At 40.3% G+C, this 19,212-nt stretch overlaps 1 protein-coding gene across 3 annotated transcripts in view; it reads left to right on the top strand.

Moving 5' to 3' along the window:
• Sel1l2 (SEL1L2 adaptor subunit of ERAD E3 ligase) overlaps positions 1-19,212 on the top strand; it is a 154,923-nt gene that overhangs the window by 102,650 nt on the left and 33,061 nt on the right. For all 3 annotated transcript variants that reach the window (XM_021150051.1, XM_021150056.1, XM_021150042.1), the window contains exons 5-10: positions 3,815-3,977; positions 12,889-12,942; positions 13,365-13,424; positions 13,511-13,592; positions 15,726-15,880; positions 16,526-16,582. In XM_021150051.1, coding sequence (XP_021005710.1) covers positions 3,815-3,977; positions 12,889-12,942; positions 13,365-13,424; positions 13,511-13,592; positions 15,726-15,880; positions 16,526-16,582 — 571 coding nt within the window. The remainder of the gene's footprint in view (positions 1-3,814; positions 3,978-12,888; positions 12,943-13,364; positions 13,425-13,510; positions 13,593-15,725; positions 15,881-16,525; positions 16,583-19,212) is intronic.

Here is a 19,212-nt window from a genome sequence, read left to right as displayed (position 1 = left end):
AATTTCTGTGGAACTCTTTTCCTCGTGGGCAGCTTCCAGGCTTTCGCCTGTCAAACTGACCCAACTGGAGAGCTGGCTTTCGTCAGACTCCAGGAGGAGAGCTTCCTTGAAACTCTTTTCCTCGTGAACAGCTTTTAGGCATCTCTGCCTGACAGGCTGACTCCACTGGAGTGCCATGGCAAGTACACACTTACCTCTTGATCTAGCCTAGGCTCTCTCTACCCATGTGAATTTATACTTCCTTAAGTTAGACTCTTTATTGCTCTCAGAGACCTATTTTATTATCCCAGTAAAGAGTGTGAGGTTTCTTCTTATTGATTAATTTGTTTGTTAAATTTATTTGCATTTCAAGTGTTATCCCCTTACCATGCCCCCCCCCCCTTCCTGGAAACCTCCTATCCCATCTCCCCACCCCCTGCTTCTATGAGGATGTTCTTCTACCCACACACCCACTCCCACCTCCCTGCCCTCAATTCCCCTACACTGGGGCATCTATCCAGGCTTCATAGGACCAAGGACCTCTCTTCCCATTGATACCTGATAAGGCCGTCCTCTGCTACATATGCAGCTGAAGCCATGTGTACTCTGGTTGGTGGTTTAATCCCTGGGAGCTCTGGGGTGTCTGGTTGGTTGAAATTGTTGTTCTTCCTATGGGGTTGCAAACCTCTTCAGCTCCTTCAGTTCTTTCTCTAACTCCTCCATTGGGGACCCCACACTTAGTGTAATGGTTGGTTATGAACATCTGGCTCTGTATTTGTAAGGCTCTGGCAAGGCCTCTCAGGAGACAACTCTATCAGGCTTCTTTCAGCAAACATCTCTTAGCATCCACAATAATGTCGGAGTTTGGTGACCGTTTATGGGATGAATCCCCAGATGGGGCAGTCTCTGGATGGTCTTTCCTTCAGTCTCTGCTCTGCTCTTTGTCTCCATATTTGCTCCCATGAGTACTTTGTTCCCCCTTCTAAGAAGGACTGAAGCACCCACACTTTGGTCTTCCATCTTCTTGAGTTTCATGTGGTCTGTGAATTGTATCTTGGGTATTCAGAGCTTTTGGGCTAATATCCACTTATCAGTGGATAGAATACCATGTGTATTCTTTTAAGATTGGGTTACCTCACTCAGGATGATATTTTCCAGGTCCATCCATTTGCCCAAGAATTTAATGAATTCACTGTTTTTAATAGCTGATTAGTACTCCATTGTGTAAATGTACCACATTTTCTGTATCACTCCTCTGTTGAAGGGCATCTGGGTTCTTTCCAGCTTCTGGCTATTATAAATAAGGCTGCTATGAACATAGTGGAACATGTGTCCTTGTTATATGTTGGAGAATATTTTGGGTATATGCCCAGGAATGGTAGCTGGGTCCTCAGGTAATACTATGTCCAATTTTCCGCGGAACCGCCAGAACTGATTTCCAGAGTGGTTGTACCAGCTTGCAATTCCACCAACAATGGAGGAGTGTTCCTCTTTCTCCACATCCTAGCCAGCATCTGCTGTCACCTGAGTTTTTGATCTTAGCCATTCTGACTGGTGTGAGGTGGAATCTCAGGATCATTTTGATTTGCATTTCCCTGATAATTAAGGATTTCTTTAGGTGTTTCTCAACCTTTCCAGTTTTCTCAGTTGAGAATTCTCTGTTTAGCTCTGTTCCCCATTTTTGTAATAGGGTTTTGTCCAACCCTTCCTTGCTCAGATCTCTTGTGTTCACAATCCTTTCCTCACCAAGCTTCTTGCCTTTCTTGTTTTTTCTGCTTTCTCTCTCAAAGTTTCATGTAAGTACACTGAGAAGTAGCCATACCATAGCCTAAATGCTATCCTGACGTAAGATTTTATCAAACAAACAAACTAGTTTATCATGACTTTTAATTTAGTGTCATCCAAGTAAAGAACATGAGCAAAGATGAGGCCAAAATATAACATAATTGCTCTCTAATGTATAACCGAATGCACTCTACATCCTGGGCTTCCACATTCCCCCCAGGATGGCTCACTAAGCTCTGCTTATAGGGTTTCTCTAGCACAAATTTCTAAACTCTTCAACATTCCTCCCACAAACCAATTCTAAAAGACTGTAATCGACATAGTCAGGTTTACTATGTCAACAGCCTCACAGATCAATACACGTTTTCTGTGTCAGCTACTTTATTCGTTTCTGTGGCAAAATATCTGACAAAGCAACTTAAAGAAGGCTTTTCTGTTGTATAACAGCTTGAGGTCCCATCATGGCAGGGAAGTCAGACAGCAGGCCCATGAGACAACTAGCCACACTGTGTTCATAATCAGGAGGCAAAGAGATGAATGGCCATTTATGTTCAGCTTGCTCTTTTCCTTTTTGTCAGTCCAGAACCCTAGCCTGTGGGATGGTACCACCCACAGTCAGGAACAGGATGGGGCTTCACCCTTTAGTTAAACCTGCATGAACACTCTATCAACAGAAACACCCAGAGATATGTTTCCATGGTGATACTAAATCTAGCAAGTTGAAAATCAAGATTAAGTCATCATATTGACCTTGAAGAGTTCTCTCTGTTTTTTGATTTCCAGAATCTTACCTTCCTTTCACTATGATTGATTGAATTCTTGACATTCTGGCTTCTAGTTTGTTCCAGTGGAACTCAAACGCCTAACTGGATGTCTCTCTGCCTGGGGCTCTTTTCCCTTAACCTATTCTACTCAAGTCTGCCAACTGGAAATGTCTCTTAGCATCAGATAGACTATGCATAAGATTAAGACTCTTAGTCTCTCTCTCTCTCTCTCTCTCTCTCTCCTCTCTGTGTGTGTGTGTGTCTGTGTGTGTCTGTGTGTTCCTATATTTGAGCCAAGATTATAAATTATGGTTAATGCTTTTTTGTCTTGCCACTACCAAAAAAAATGTTATAAAAGTAAGAAAAAATTTCTGACATGTGTTTGAGTCTTAATAGACTTTCTTTCACTACTGGTAATACAGATCATGTGACTTCTAACTGGAAATGCAGAGTAAGGCAACCCTACAATGTCTATGTTTTTTGTTTGTTTGTTTGAGACAGGGTTTCTCTGTACAGCCCTGGCTGTCCTGGAAGTCACTTTGTAGACCAGGCTGGCCTTGAACTCAGAAATTTGCCTGCCTCTGCCTCCCAAGTGCTGGGATTAAAGGCGTGCACCACCACCACCTGGCATGCCTATGTTTACACCACTTACCATTTAATTTATGCTCTAAAGTTTTGGTCAACGTGATCATCCTATCAGCGATAGCTAAATGAGGCACTACACCAAGCATGCCATAAGAATCATCTCACTGTGGCCTTATCAAGTAGGTGCTACAACCATCCTAGTGTTGTGGCCAAAGAAGGGACAGAGAAGTTAGCTTGAAGTTTTCCAACTAGTAGTGGAGCAGGACTTGAATCCAGGCACTTAGTCTAAAGCCCCACCCATTAAAAGTTTGTTATATAGGTTTCCTAGATGTGACATTTTAGTTTACAATAATTCTTGTATCTTTTGGAATTTATTTTATAAAACAAATCATTATTAATAATGGTAGAGATCACTATAGGATATCTTTAATTTCTCACTTGAGTTGGTATATAGTCTAGACACATAGTATATATTTCATAAATATCTCCTTTTTAGTAACTTCATAATTTGTCAGACATATTTGAAATTTAAATCTTCGTCTGACACAGAGGTGAAAACATTATTGGTCTAGAGATGTAATGGATCCACCAAATCTGCATCATTACTAATAATGACAACTACAGTTATTCTGCTAGAAAGGTAAGGAGCAGAAATTTTCATTTTTGGTAATCAACTTCCTTACTTTATATTCTCAAAACAGAGCCTACACACTCTTCACCAGAGCAGCCAATATGGGAAATTTGAAAGCTATGGAAAAAATGGCTGATGCTTTGCTATTTGGAAGTTTCGGCATGCAAAACATAACAGCAGCTATTCAGTTATATGAGTCCTTGGCTAAAGAAGGATCATACAAAGCCCAAAATGTGAGTTTTAGAAGACAATGAAATTTTTTTCAATAGCTACACCACAGTTAACATAGACAAATATATGAAAGGGGAAAATAAGTAATATGCTCTCCCTACTGCATGGACCCAGACCTATGGCCACACAGAACACAATGAAATGGTGTCCTTTGGGAGTAAAGCAGGAAGTAAGGATAAATTGTTCTAGTTCATAGGAGCAATGCTGTTCTCTAATCTATCTTCCCATCTATCCATGTGCATATTTTGACATAAGACCTCTGAACCCAAATATTGTTAAACTACATATAGAATATGTTCATCTTTACAAAGAAATATGGAACAAAATCTATTCTTAAAGTAATGTTTGCCCGACTTTCAATTTCAAATCATTTATAAGCTAAGTGAATTTCTTTTTCTATTTTAATAGATGTGTTTTACTTTGTGTGAGGAATAAAATAATCATCTCATAGAAAATCAAAAAGCTGGGGCTGAGGATGTAACTCACTTGGGAGTGTACTTTCCTGGCATGAATGAAGCCTTGCGTGTGAGCTCCAGCATCTCCTACAACAGGGCTCGGTGGTCCATGCTGTAATTGCAGCACTCAGGAGGCAGAGGCAGGAGAATCGGAGTTTAAGGTCATTCTTTGGCTACCTAGCAAGAGAGAGGTGGAAAGTAGGAAGGGAATAAAAGGCAAAGGCCTTCAGGAGCCAGGCCCCTGGCTCAGATATTATAAGGACCACCATGGAGTTTTCATTTGGCTTCTTGCTCGGCGAAGCTCTCTTTTTAGACCATCCAGATTACCATGCAACCACACCCATCATTTTGTTTCAGCTACTTAATACAAAGCTAGGGTGTGCTTTTATGTTACTATAGTGTTTTATTAAGAGGTTGTATCTGTCTTACAGACAAAATTCATGGCCATTAACAAAAATAAAAATATAAGTATTCAGAACATATGAAGACAAAAGTAAAGTTACCTAAAAGGTGAACACCTAGAAACCGTTTTTGTCATCAGCCAGTATAATACAGAAACTAGGCAGTGTCAGATTAAGTTTGAATACACTATTATGCTTGCCTAGTGGGTAAGCTACTTATAAAGCCCTTTCCCTTCTTCTGCATGAGAATCTGACCTTTGGTTCACACTCTAATTCTGTTTCCCAGGTAACCTGATAAGAATAAAATATTAACTATGTCTCTACCTAGCATGACTTATGATGGAAATGGCCTCTGACTTGCAAACTTTTGGAGAGAGAGAAACTATAATGAACTATTGAACCTGATGGTGGTAGATCTTTTGATGGGAAAGCCGTGTCTGTACTTGTAGAGTCATAATTGTGAGGAACAAAACATTTACACCAAGGTGGTTTTCGCGTCCTTCCCATGGAGGTCATATCTTGCATCTGAGTCCCCTTCTGAGGTATCTTGGGATGACAGCTCCTACAAGACTGTATACACTGCTGATGAAGGCTTGATGCTTACCCACTGGGCCACTGTGGTTCCCTTGCCCCCTGCTTTCCAATACGACTGGTGGCAAATGAGGTTCATGGCGGTCCCGTGGATCTGTATGCTTAGCTGAGCCAGAAGAAGTTGCACCAAATACCCGAGATGAATATGGCAATGTCTCTAAATCGTACCTATAAAGTTAAGATAATTATAAAATGTTGGATCCTACATGTTGCCCAATAGTCTCGGACATTTAGCAAACTGTCTATGACAAGACAAAAAAAAATGCAAAGTTGAATGAATTATTAGTTAATTGGTCATGGATGGCTTAATTGAGTTATTGTAGGGTATTTTCTTATACTCTTGGAACCTCATGCTCATTCATTATAAAAAGGAGAGAAGTTGATAGATAAGAGGGTGATAGTGACTTCAAGACAGAGTTTCAGTAAAGCAGAAGAAAGCTATAAAAAGTATTGTCCCTACGATTATACTTTTAGAACTGTTACAGCTATATAAGGTATTTTTAAATAAATAAGACCACATATAGCTGGGTGTTGTGGCACACACCTTTAATACCAGCACTCGGGAGGCAGAGGCAGGCAGATTTCTGAGTTCGAGGCCAGCCTGGTCTACAGAGTGAGTTCCAGGACAGCCAGGGCTTTACAGAGAAACCCTGTCTCGAAACCCCACCCCCCCCAAAAAAAAGACCACATAGGTTTGCTGCTCCCTAGCAGTCCTTTGTTCACTTAATACCATGGGTGTTCTTCTATTTACATACATGGAGATCAGCACCATCATTTTATAGATGATCGTAATTTATGTTGAAGGACTTTGTTTTTAACACCTCTGAATTTTTCTTGTAAATATAAATAAATAAATATATATATATATATATATATATATATATATATATATATATATATATGTATACACACACACACACACCCAATGGAGAGATCTGTGAATGATAACAAAATACAAGATTTGTTGAATCTGCAGAGTTTGATTAGCCAAAAATATAAAGCTCTGGATGTCCCCAGCATTTATACCACCTTTCTTTCCTTACTTTCATAATTTCTTTTCTTACTGTCAATGCATGTATATTTCAACTAGACTACCCTCTGATTGAACTTCTTGCCATTGTCTTTAAAGATAATCAGAAGACAATTTTCTAAGGCAAGCCTAGTAGCAGAAGAGACAGCTCTAAGCTGTAACCACTGGCAGTGAACTGCCATGATCCTCTTTTTATAGAGAAGAGGGCAGTGACAGGCAACTCTAGGAAATGCAGTCGCAGGCTGCTTGGTGCCACAGTGAGGTAGCAAAGCAGGGAGTTCCCAGACCATGTCGATCATATGTTGCTCTGAGTTCTGCACCCTAGTCACTTTTCCATCTTGTGCTCACTTTTGATATCCCCAAAGAAGTTATGAGTCCAAACTTCAGTTTTCCTAAACCTGAGAAGGAGGCTGTTAAATAATGTGCAAGCCTCACAAAACCGCTGGAAGAAGTAAGTGAAAAGTACCTGCCAGGCTCCTTAGCAAAGGCTGAAGAACACTGAAGCAAACGGACCTGTTCACTTCAAGAGCTCTGTCTTTAGGGCCAGCCAGTCCTCGTTTTATACATTTTTACATTTCCTCATATGTAAAAATGGGGTTATCTGCCCAGTATGTGTGTGTCTGGTCTCTCAAGGAAGACCAGAAGACAGAATGTGTGTGAACAAAGTTAACCTAAAAGTTAACACTGATCTGATATGCAAGTTTCAGTCATACTGTTAAAATATGGCAAGTTATAATAAAATAAAGTCCTCTAGTAAAGCCCTCTTCTACCATCTGTGACATCCTGGACTCCTTTTGTTTTTATTCTAACTCCTTATGGCCTGGGGAACATCTTGTGCACGTGGAGGAGCAGGAATTCTCCAGGACTGGGTCTGGATTTGATGCTGAACTTGGACTATCAACCCTGTCCCTGTAGGTGTGGCCCTTCCTTCCCTAGGAGTTGCTTTCCTGCTGTTTTTTTTTGTTGCTGCTGCTGTTTGTTTTGTTTTGTTTTGTTTTACAAAGAACATGAAGTTGAAGAGACTTTGTGCCACAAACAAGGAGTTTGGTGGCTAGCTGATGTCAGGGACCAGATAACTCTTTAATAGTGGTGTTCGGGTACATCTTTGCTAGCGTGCTGTTTGAGCTAGCCTGATCTAGGAACACTGTCTGTATTGTTGGAAATGTTTCTGAAAGCTAGGAGGATAATGTCACACAGAAATGCACCTAAAGAACTGGAAAATGTGACCAAATAATAACATTATTATATATGATATTATATATATTATGTCTGTATGTGTTTATGGTGTTTGTGTGTGTGTGTGTGTGTGTGTGTGTATACATAATATGTAAAGTGTGTGTGTGTGTGTGTGTGTGTGCATGGATACTTATGATGTCTCAGGGAAAGGGAAAACAATCAGAAATTCTGAAAAACAAAGTGGAAATGTCAGAGATCTCAGAAAGATCCACATTTTTAAAAATCCATATAAACTGAAGCAAATCCTTCAGAGGGCAGCAACAGTAATTAAGTATAAAGACAGCACACTACAATACTCTACAACAATTCAGTACCTTCCAGATGATAAGAACTGTACAGAGTGGTCTCCATGAAAATGGCTCAAACAAAAGTCAGTCTACAGAGCAAGTTCCAGGACAGCCAAGCTTACCACTTACCACTACCAGTGAAGGAGTTGGAAAACAGAAATCTGGTGGTAATGTAATAGAACAGGGGATCTGGCCATGTTCCAGCCCCAGCAAACAGCAGAACTCAACAGCTTTGGCCACATGGCTCTAGCTTTAGAGTCTAGAATAGAAGGGAGTACTGGAAAAATTGATGCTGGTTAGCTGGAGCTAAAAAATTAATGGTGATTAAAAAGAGACAAGCATCACTGAGGTAAAATCTTCTGGGAAGTGTTTTCTGAGAGCAAAAAGAAGCTGCATTCCAGAGATAGCCAAGGTTGAACCTCCTGCAGCAGCTGTACTTGGTAATGTGTAAGAGTCACCCAGATAGTACTGGTTTTCAAGGTATGAAGACATCATGAAGATCAGCTGAGGCTTGGCACTGTGAGGGGCCATGGAAGGCCATTGGTGAAAGTGAAGCCTCAGTTGTGGTTGATGGCCCAGGACTGAAGGGGTCATGAAAAGGAGTTGAGGCTTGGCACCATGAAGAGAGTCTATGAGAGGCTACTGGTGAAGCCTAGTTGCAGCAGAAGACTCCAGTGTATTGGAGATGCTAGTACATTGTTGAGACTGCTATAGTCTATGGTGACTTTTGAAGTTGGACTAAATGTATTTTGCATTATGCTATGTTTAGTTATGGCTCCCATAGACTCACATGTGTAGACAAGCCTATGGAGGCCAGGGGGTGGAATGTGATGGTTTGTATATGCTCAGCCCACAGAGTAGCACTATTAGAAGTTGGAATAGGTGTGTCCCTGCGGGTGTGGGCTTTAAGACCCTCATCCTAGCTGCCTGAAAACAAGTATTCTGCTAGCTGCCTTCCGATGAAGATATAGAACTCTCAGCTCTGCCTGCACCACACTTGCCTAGATGCTATCATGCTCCTGTCTTGACAATAATGGACTGAACCTCTGAACCTGTAAGTCAGCCCCAATTCAGGTGCTTGTCCATGTAGCCTGAAACCTGAATTTGATTGCCTGTGAAAGATTATACCTGATTCCCAGGAATTGTCTTCTGAATGCCACATGCATATTATCACACACACACACACACACAGAATCACCCATAAATGTAAAAAAAAATAAAGTTATTGGACTTAAATATGTACACTTTGTTGGCAATACAATTCAAAACAATTTTCCTACAGATTTAAGAAAATCCCTTCTAGCATATAAAAACACTACAATGGATGTATAAAAGAAAAAGATGTGAGTGACATGACATTATAACATGTTTTTGTGACTTGAAAATAATTATATCTCAATGGCAAAGGCTCCACACATTCTTCATTTTTCTCAAAGTTGAAGTGTTGAAGTGTTTCCTGGAAGGACCATAGTCATTAGCACCATGCAATGGCTGAAAAGATCATCTCTAGTATCAATCCAATAATCGCTTTGATGTTTCCAGGCTTCTGTTGAGTGTTTGGACGTTAATGGCCTTATATTAATAGTGTCTGTGTGACTCATTAAAACTGATTCACACTTTGCTTTGACGTGTGGTTTGATCACAGAGCTTCCCAGCTTTGTGCAGTAATTAGAGGGAAATTACTTAATCTTTTTCCTCTGTTAACAATTTCTTAGAAAAAGAAAACAGAGGAATATTTTATTTTTAAGTTGTTACTGCCTAGCCCAAGTAATTTACCTTAAAATACAATGAACTATCCATTACACTAAAACCTTCACAGTAACTCCCAGGGACCCTGTGTTAAATGGCATGAGCAAAATGGCAGAACTCAGAATCCAGTCTTATGAGCAATCCAGTATGCAGAATGTGACCTTCAAAGCTGCTAACGTGTCACAGATGTTACCGCTCTTCTTTCAACTCACAATATGTTTCTTTCCTGAATTAAGACTTAATCATTTTACAATTCATCTAGTCTTATCCTTATCTCAAAAAAGGAAAGGGGAAAAAAAAATAAAGGAACTACTAAAGGCTGATGATTGTGATGTTGCTAGGTGGCAATGCCCAAGTATAAAGGAAAGGACAGGGCAGACAGTCCTCAGCACATTCTTCTAAATGACAGCCTTGATATCTTCCAGCTTCTTCTATTGTCCTGTCATGCTGCATAAAAATAATAAAAATCAGGTGAATATAGAGCCTTTCATCATTATTCCTCTGCTAAAGAGTGAAGAAGCATGACCCTGGTTTGATCACACAAAGTAGTGCCACTATGTTCCAGACGTTATATTTTCAGTGAGCTTTACAGAGAGAGAGATGTCCCCTCCCCAACACAGAATGGGCATTTAATGCCAACTTCACAACTTCACCAGCTTATATAGTTTTCCCAAAGGATCAAACCAACAGGTTTGCTGGGCTCTGCACAAAATGATGTACTCTCAGGGGCCCGAATGATACCTTCCCTTTAAAAGTCAGTATGGTTGTTTACTGTCAAAGTTTTGGCATAATTGAGCCAGATTCTAAATTGAGCAGGATCAAGAACTGCCAGGAGTGCCAAGAGGAAACTCTTTTTCTTTAAATCTAAAATGGGCTAGTGGTGTCCTTACAAAGAGCCAATTTAGCCGTTTCAACTACGCGTTGTCAGATGCAGAGGACTTACAGAGTCTTTCCACTTGCAAGGAGTGTTTCCTGTGCACCTTCTTTAAAGGGAAGCTTCGTAAGCCTAAAGAAGTACATGAAGATTTGCACGATCAGAGGGCAGATTATGTAAAGGGCACAAGTTAGACTAATATGCTAGAATTACTATGCTTTCGAGGAAAAAATAACAACTTCTAGAGCCAACTTCCTAATTGCAGACACAACACAGGACTGGGGATACAGGACTGGGGATACAGAACTGGGAATACAGGACTGGGAATATGGCTCAGCTGGTAGAGTGCTTGCTCTGTAAAGAGGAGGATATGGGTTCTAGCTCCAGACCCACATAAAAAAACCAGGGCTGATCACATGAACCTTTAACTCCAGCACTAGGGAGGCAAAGACAGTATGTAATCCCTGTGGTTTTCTGGCCAGCCATCCCAGTCTAGCTTAGCCTACTGGATTCCAGGCCAGTAAGTGATTCTGCCTCAAAAAAAAAAAAAAAGAGGATGGTACCTGAGGAACTATATGCCTCTGCATACACATATGTGTTCATATATGGGTACAATTAAATAAATAAACAAGAAGTAGCCAAGTTCTTTATCCTTGAAATGATACAATTACTCATTTTCTGAGGTGATTAAATTATTGGATCTTGATGCATCTTGACATGTTTGATATTTGACAGCATTCTTATAAACTCTGTCAAAAAAAAAAAAAAAACCTAGTGTGAGCTTGTATACTTAGGAGCTTGATGAGGGGGTCTAACAGTAACAGCAGACAAAGAACCAGCATGAGGAGACTAGAGACTACCATAGTGGCCCAGTCAGAACCAAGAAGGCCTCACACAAACAGCTGCTGGAAGGAAGGAACCTGAAAGAGCTGATAAAAATTGACACTATCACAAATTAAAATGCACTTAAGTCTGTGTCACCTTCCAAACACTATAACTTGCCAACACAAACATCACACAGTGGACCACTCTTGTGACCATATTTGCCCAGGAACTGCAGCTCGCTGCCCCTGCCCAGCATCCTGAGAGTATAGTATCCCATGCCACCAGCCCAGGAAATGACAAAATCCGGATTGAAACACAGTTTCTACTGAACATATATTGCTTTCACACCATCATGAATGTGAAAAATCATAGGTCAAACCATCTGGGAGCTGCCAATGTGGGCTTTGATTCGCACTTCCAGCTTGGTGCATCACATTGATGCACCGATTTAACTTATTTCTGTGGTTTCTATAAAAACTTTTGGATGGCATACTGTTTCTGTGGTGGATGGAGGCTGGGGCTCCCAATACCTCCATCTTGCTCTGTGATTAGACTTTCCCTCTTTATTCAGTATATTTTGACTTAAATATCTTGTTATATCAATCCTATTTTATTTTTGAAATATGACTGAAGATGCTCAATTTACAGGTGGGGAAATAGCTCAGTTTTAGAGCATCTGCTAATCACATGTGAGGCCCTGTGCTCAAGTCCCATAACACAGCAAAGGAAGAAGAATAGAAGGCTTAAAATATTAACATATCAGAGGAAACTATATTTACAAAAAGGAAAACATATATCAACCATGCATTTATAACATTGTTTAGTTTACTTGCTTTTGTTTTTGTTTTTGTTTTTGTTTGTTTTTGAAACAAGGTCTTTCTATGTAGCCCAGGATGGCCTGATGCTATGAGTCTCCTGCTTCAGCCTCCTGGGGTTATAGATGTGCACCACCATGCCTGACTACAATGTTTTATTTCTAAGCCTTGTTCTAAAGTACAATAAGAATTATTAAAGATTCACATATATCATGTAATCCTCCCAATACTGTAATATTTTCCAAATTCTCATAACTGTAACAAAAATACTTTGTTATAGTGTTATAAGTAAGCCAATAGTATAAATTATTATTAAAAACATACATACAATATCTCTTATCAATATAGGCCAAAATATTATGTGGTTGAGGGATGGCTCAGTGGTTAGTACTTGTTGCTCTTGCAAAAGACCAGGATTCGATTCCTAGAACCCACATGGCAGTTCACAGCCATCTATAACTCCAGTTTCAGGGAATCCAATAGTTCTTTTCTGACTTCTGAGGGCACCAGGCACGTGTGGGGTACACATAGATACATACAGACAAAGCAATCACACACATAAAATAAGTATGTCCAAAAAGATAAATATATAGATAACAATTATGAAACAAATTGATTGATTCAGTTTTGTGTTTTCTTTTGCCCTTCAGGCATTAGGATTTTTATCTTCTTATGGAATAGGAATGGAATATGACCAAGCCAAGGTAAAGTCAACACTATTTTTTTCCCCTGGGACAAACTTTTACTTAAAAGGAACACTAGATACAATCTATTCTTAGAGAGGCTCACTGTAGTGAGGTACTAAAAGAACCCACTAAACAGAGAAATTTAACAATCTGCCACAAACTGCTTAAGGCTTCATATGCCATGTTCTTTGCCAAAGGTATATAATATCTACTTCATAGAATTTTAAGATGAAAAAAAAAAATGGTGTACCATCTGCCGTGCCTTTATCCCACTCTCTACTCCCTGGTAACCCCCCAAATGGAAACCATCGTAACAGAACAGATTGGAACTTGGGACATACTTTGGAGTGAGTGGCTCTCAGGTCATTACTGGAAAAAACAGTGCTTGGTTTGAGTTCCAAACTTAGGAAACCTATGTCATTGTATTTCTTGTACCTTAGGCACTGATATATTATACCTTTGGAAGTGCTGGAGGAAGCATGATGTCCCAGATGATTCTGGTTGGTAAATTAAATATTCTTAGACAAAAACATATGTAACTACAGCATTCTTTGAATACTAACACCCATGAATACTTGCTTTCTAGGGGTACAGATACTTGTCAGGAATTAACGTTCTGCAAAATTGTGAAGTTGCCCTAAATCATTACAAGAAAGTGGCAGATTATAGTGAGTAATCCTCATTATTCTTTTGGAGGGGGTGTTTGTTTGTTCGATGGTTGTTTTTTTTGTTTATTTGCTTTTGGTTTTGGTTTTTGAGAGAAACTATCATTGTGTATAGCTTTGCCTGGCCTGGAACTCTCTATGTAAACCAGGCAGGCATCAAACTCACAGAGATGTGCCTGCTTTTATTTCCCAAGATCTGGAATTGAAGGTGTGTGCCACCACCCTCAGCACTCATAATCCATCTTAATATAAACAGACCTCAACCTTACCTCAGTGATAGAACACTTGCCTAGCATCTACAAAAATGTGGGTTTGTTCAATCTCTCAACATTAGAAATAAAACAGACTTTTACCAAGCAGTTTTTAAAATATCAACACCAGGTGGGAATGGGATATGGCTTGGCAGCTGAAGGGCTTGTTGTGCAAGCATGAAGAAGTAAGTTCAAACTCAAAATCCACATTCTAAAAAAAAAGAGCCGGGCGTGGTGGCACATGTTTGTAATCTCAGCTCTGGGGAAGCAGACAGGCTGATCCCTGGGCTTCCTGGGTAGCTAGCCTACTTACTTGGTGAGTTCTACAACAGCCATAGGCCTTGCATCAAAAGACAAGATGGATAGCCTTTGAAGGAAGAAACCCAAGGTTGACTCCTGGCCTCCATACTCACACATCTGCACACACAGGGATACACACACACACACACACACACACACACACACACACACGTACACACACGTACACACATGCTTACACTTGTATGCATGTGCACAGACATACATCTGCACTCATAAATCAATACCCGTTGACATAGATTTATCAAAATAGTGAATATATTACTAACATCTGATTAATGCAATATTTTTAATATAATCTAGAGTTTGAGTAGCCTTAATTATTTTTTTAAAAAGTTCTAAATGATTCTACATATCTCTTTAATTTTTAATATTTATCTCTAAACACTTCTGCTTTACTTATTGTTATAATATTTTTTCCTTTTTTTTTCCAAGACAGGGTCTCACTATGTAGCTCTGGCTTTCCTGGAACTCACTATGTAGACCAGGCTGGTCTCAAACTCACAGAGATCCATCTACCTCTGCCTCCTAAGTACAGGAACTAAAGGTGTGTACCACTATGCCCTGCTAAATGATGGTTTCTTGAACTGATAAAGATTAAGCAAACTCCCCTAAGCCTAACTTATATAATATTGGATGGCTTGTTAAAAGTTCCTAGTGTGGGCATGGTAGTATGGGCCTGTAATCTGCATTTGGGACAGGGAATCAGAGGAAGGTCACTTCAAATTTGAAGCCAGCCAGAGCTAAATAAAGACATCCCATCTCAAAAAAGAAATACATGAAAATGAAAAAAAAATTATCCTAGTGAAAAAAATAGAAGATACCCAGGAGGGGGTCACTCTATGGTTCAAACTGTCGTTGTTCTACCGTGAAATTCTTGTCTACAAAAACAGAGCATGGGGCAGTCTGCATTCTTAGGGGCTCATCTGAGTTGTATGTCTCGTTGCATCTTACAAAATTACTCAGAGAGATAAAACACAGTTCTAGATAGAAGTAGGTCTAGTCATTAACTTCTACCTTCAGAAGAACATCTACACATGTATCCCAGACATCGGGGAAGAGAAAGGGCTTGAAAAAAATTGCTTTTGAGCTTCAGAGGCTATTTATGACAGGATCATTATATCATATCATATGTTTAATGATAATGGAATTGCTACATATCTACTTTCTACATTTTTATGGTTTTTACTGGTTTTTTTACATATGGGTTTCAAACTGTACATTTTATTAGGAGTATTCAAGCCAGAAAAAGTCAGCACAGAGGGGATTGTTGGGCATCCCTTTCAAACCTCTGCTCTCGTCCCCTTGCCCACATCCTCATGAGAATCTATGCTAATGATGTGTATATGAGTTTCAAAAGCAAGTGCAGACCTTCTCCCACCTTTTGTTTTTTTTTAAAAATATCCAAATAAACAAAACACAGCAAGGCTCTATTCCCATGGAGCCTCCCTGTCAGCAGTCCAGATGCCTGCACAACTTAAGCAGAATGAGTCTAAGTGTCCCTCCAAGTTGACTGTTACTTCTTGCAGCCCAAGTATTCTATCTTCTGGTTTGTTTCCATTCACAGTTGCTGATAAATTGGAAAAAAGTGAAGGTATTCCCGTGGAAAAAGTGAGGCTAACCGAGAGACCTGAGAATCTGAGTTCCAACAGTGAGATTTTGGATTGGGACATATACCAATACTATAAGTTTTTGGCAGAAAGAGGAGATGTTCAGATACAAGTAATGTACACAGAAAAGGCCTCATTCTTAGAACATGCCAATTGCCAGAGAGCTGGCTCCTTCTAAGTGCCAGAAGGATTGACAGTGCCCTCCCTTGAATGTGAAGGGGAGGAGATGCCCTCTCTTCTCTGTCCCACTTCTGTTTTGTCCCCTTGCCACCTGCAGCTTTGGGGGCTTATTCAAGAGGTAGTTGCCATAGGGATAGCAAAATGATGGTGATGGGGGGTGGGTGATTTTGCATTTCTTCCTGAAAATTTCACTTTTTAAAAAACCTAGGTTTTCATTATGGGGAGATAGTACCTTCAATGTTGGTATTATGTGGGTGAACTCCTAAGCATCCAGAGTGTGAAGAAGACAGTACCTATGTGATCTTAGTGAGACAGACCATGGCCCCTTCATCTATGAACCTGGTTGTTACAATACACTAGCCAGTGGCTTTCTAAGGAAGCCATATGCCTAGTAGCAACTGACCATCCAATAATAGACACAGAGTAAAGTAAGACTGGGATGTTTCCCCACCTTTTCCAAAGTAAGCCAATAACACCAGGCCAAAACAACGCACGTACTATAGTAAAATCAACAAATAAATGCTATTTCATTTAACCTAATATTGCTGCTAAAACCACTTTCAAAAATCATTTCTAGGTATCTCTTGGACAATTACATCTAATTGGGAGAAAGGGACTAGATCAAGATTACAGTGTAAGTTGATCCCAAACTTCAATCCTATAGAGGAGAATAGAGGTGAGGGAAGCTGAGGGGCCAAGGGAAAACGGAAGAGGGGGAGGTGTGCGTGTTGTGGGGAGCCCACAACTGCTGCTTTGGTCAGAGCTGCATCCTTGCTTCTGAGGGAAAGCAGCGTTCACCAGCAGGAGCATTTTTCGTCCCTGTCTCCAAGTACAAAGCAACTTCCAAGAGGCAATGAAGACAAGGAGTACCCCATGCCTGTGCAGATCCTGAACATGTCCTACCTCTATATTCTGTTTGTTAGGCTGGAGTTGAGCACAGAGAGCACTTTCACACTTTGGTCTTGAACTTTCATCTTCCCCAAAGGCCAGTTGCAGAAGGTCCCCAGGGGAAATTTCTGCTAAGCAGCAGTCTGGGGATCTAACTCGTCCAGATCACAGCAGCTTTGACTAGATCAGAAATGCTTTTTACTATAATTTAAATTAAGCATCTCTGTAATGTTTTAAAACATTTAATTATTGTGCTTAATCTTACCTTCTTGTGGTGAAGTTGGGGCCTAATTAACCCTCCAAATACATAGCAGAGGAAAAGGAATAAATAAACTTAACCTACACAGTACCATCCTTGGTAAGATGCCAACATCATAGGCTAAGTTCTTGCTTAGATTCTGGTTGTGGTTTCAAGGTGCCAGTCACCACAGATCTGGGGAAACAGAATTCTTTCTAAATAATTATGTTGCAGTTATTGCCATTTTATAGGAGCCATGTGCTCATTTTCTCAAAGGAATGCAAACTCTGTCTCAACATATAAACCTAACAGCTTATGGGATTGAAATCACCCCTTATAAGGTGGTTACATTAAAAGGGGGGATCTGTTATTATTTTCCATTTCTCTTAATATTGTTATTTTATGTATGTCTTTACTGATGTATTTTCTCCTTTATATGAGAGATGATAAACATTAGATAAATGTCAAAGTTAGCTTCATAAAGTAAGTAGTGATTTACATAAGCGTATGCATCCCAGGACAGAGAAATGAAGGTTTCCGAGCTTTTAAAACCTAACTGTAAGCACTGTTTTAGCTCCTTAGATGGGAGTTCTGTATTCATAAGATTACTCTAACGTCCAATTTTAGCTTACAATAAATGTTAACCATAGGATGCATACTGTAACATTTTCTTATTTGTTATAAACAGAAACTTTGATTGGCTTAAAGATGACACAGCCTTTTTACAGAACCACCCACCCAACCCACCACATACACACACACACACACACACACACACACAAGTAGTCTCAGTCAGCCACACACAGCATGAACACTTGAAGGGGCCACCTCAAGCAAGTCAGGTGACATGCATGCCCTCTGGGGTGCACTGAAGGATCCCCAAGGCTATAGTGGCAACATCCAGGAATCAGGCATCATGAGGACCCATTGCCGGCTCTCCAGCAACGCTGTTGTAGAGATTTTCTTAGGTGTGTTTTGTGAAAAGCCTCATCTGGATAGATAAGCCAATTGCTTCAAGTCCCACAACTGGAAAGTAATTTAGTTAAGAAGCAGATGTTGAGGGCTGGTGCAATGGCTCAGCAGCTAAGAACACTTGTTGCTCTTACAAAAGACCCAGGTTCGGTTTCCATCACCCACATGGTGGCTTACAATCATCTTTTTTTTTTTTAGATTTATTTATTTATTATATGTAAGTACACTGTAGCTATCCTCAGACACTCCAGAAGAGGGCGCCAGATCTCATTACGGATGGTTGTGAGCCACCATGTGGTTGCTGGGATTTGAACTCTGGACCTCTGGAAGAGCAGTCGGGTGCTCTTACCCACTGAGCCATCTCACCAGCCCTACAATCATCTTTATCTGCAGTTCTAAAGGCTCTGACACTCTCTTCTGGCCTCCTCCTGTGCATGGTACACAGGCATGCATGCAGGCAAAATACTCGTACACATAAAGTAAAAATAAAACTTCAAAATTGAAGAAGCAAAACATGAATGCAGGACTTTAGCATTGAACACCTGTGCTATTTTTAGTAAATAATCTATTTTTGCACTAGTAGCACAGTATGGCCTCTAAAATGTGCCCGCCACCCATTTTCAGAGCAAGAATACAAGAGGGCATGATCATCTCTGCCCAGGTCCCTTCATCTCTGGCTTTCTAATCATTGGCTTTGGACTCATTTTTCTCATCCAGAGACTCCAAGAACACGGGTTTAATTCCAGAACCTTGGCAGCTGTCCAACACTCTCTGGGACGTGTTCAGGCTAATCCTCTCTACAGCTTCGTCTAATGAAGCTGAATATGTGTGGAAGTTCATCCAAACCTCTGAAATCTTAAGTCTGACCGGCTTATGCTCCATTAGCCATGGGGGACAGGGAAGATGAAAAGGATACAAAGACCCAAGAGGCTGCTCCTGCAGCTTCTCCCATATTTGGCTTCTTATTCTTCAACTCTTGCCCCTTGGCGAGGATTTTCTTGATTGCTCTAGTACTCCACAACATACACTTCTAGACCACTTATTCTCCTCTTAAGATATATAACTCCCGATGTCCCAACCGGTAAGAAGGACACATGCTCCACTATGTTCATAGCAGCCTTATTTATAATAGCCAGAAGCTGGAAAGAACCCAGATGCCCCTCAAC

This window comes from Mus caroli, chromosome 2, assembly GCF_900094665.2.
Source record: "Mus caroli chromosome 2, CAROLI_EIJ_v1.1, whole genome shotgun sequence".
Taxonomy (NCBI): domain Eukaryota; kingdom Metazoa; phylum Chordata; class Mammalia; order Rodentia; family Muridae; genus Mus; species Mus caroli.
Note: the sequence above shows the minus strand (reverse complement) of the source record. Positions and strands in the feature narration are given on the sequence as shown.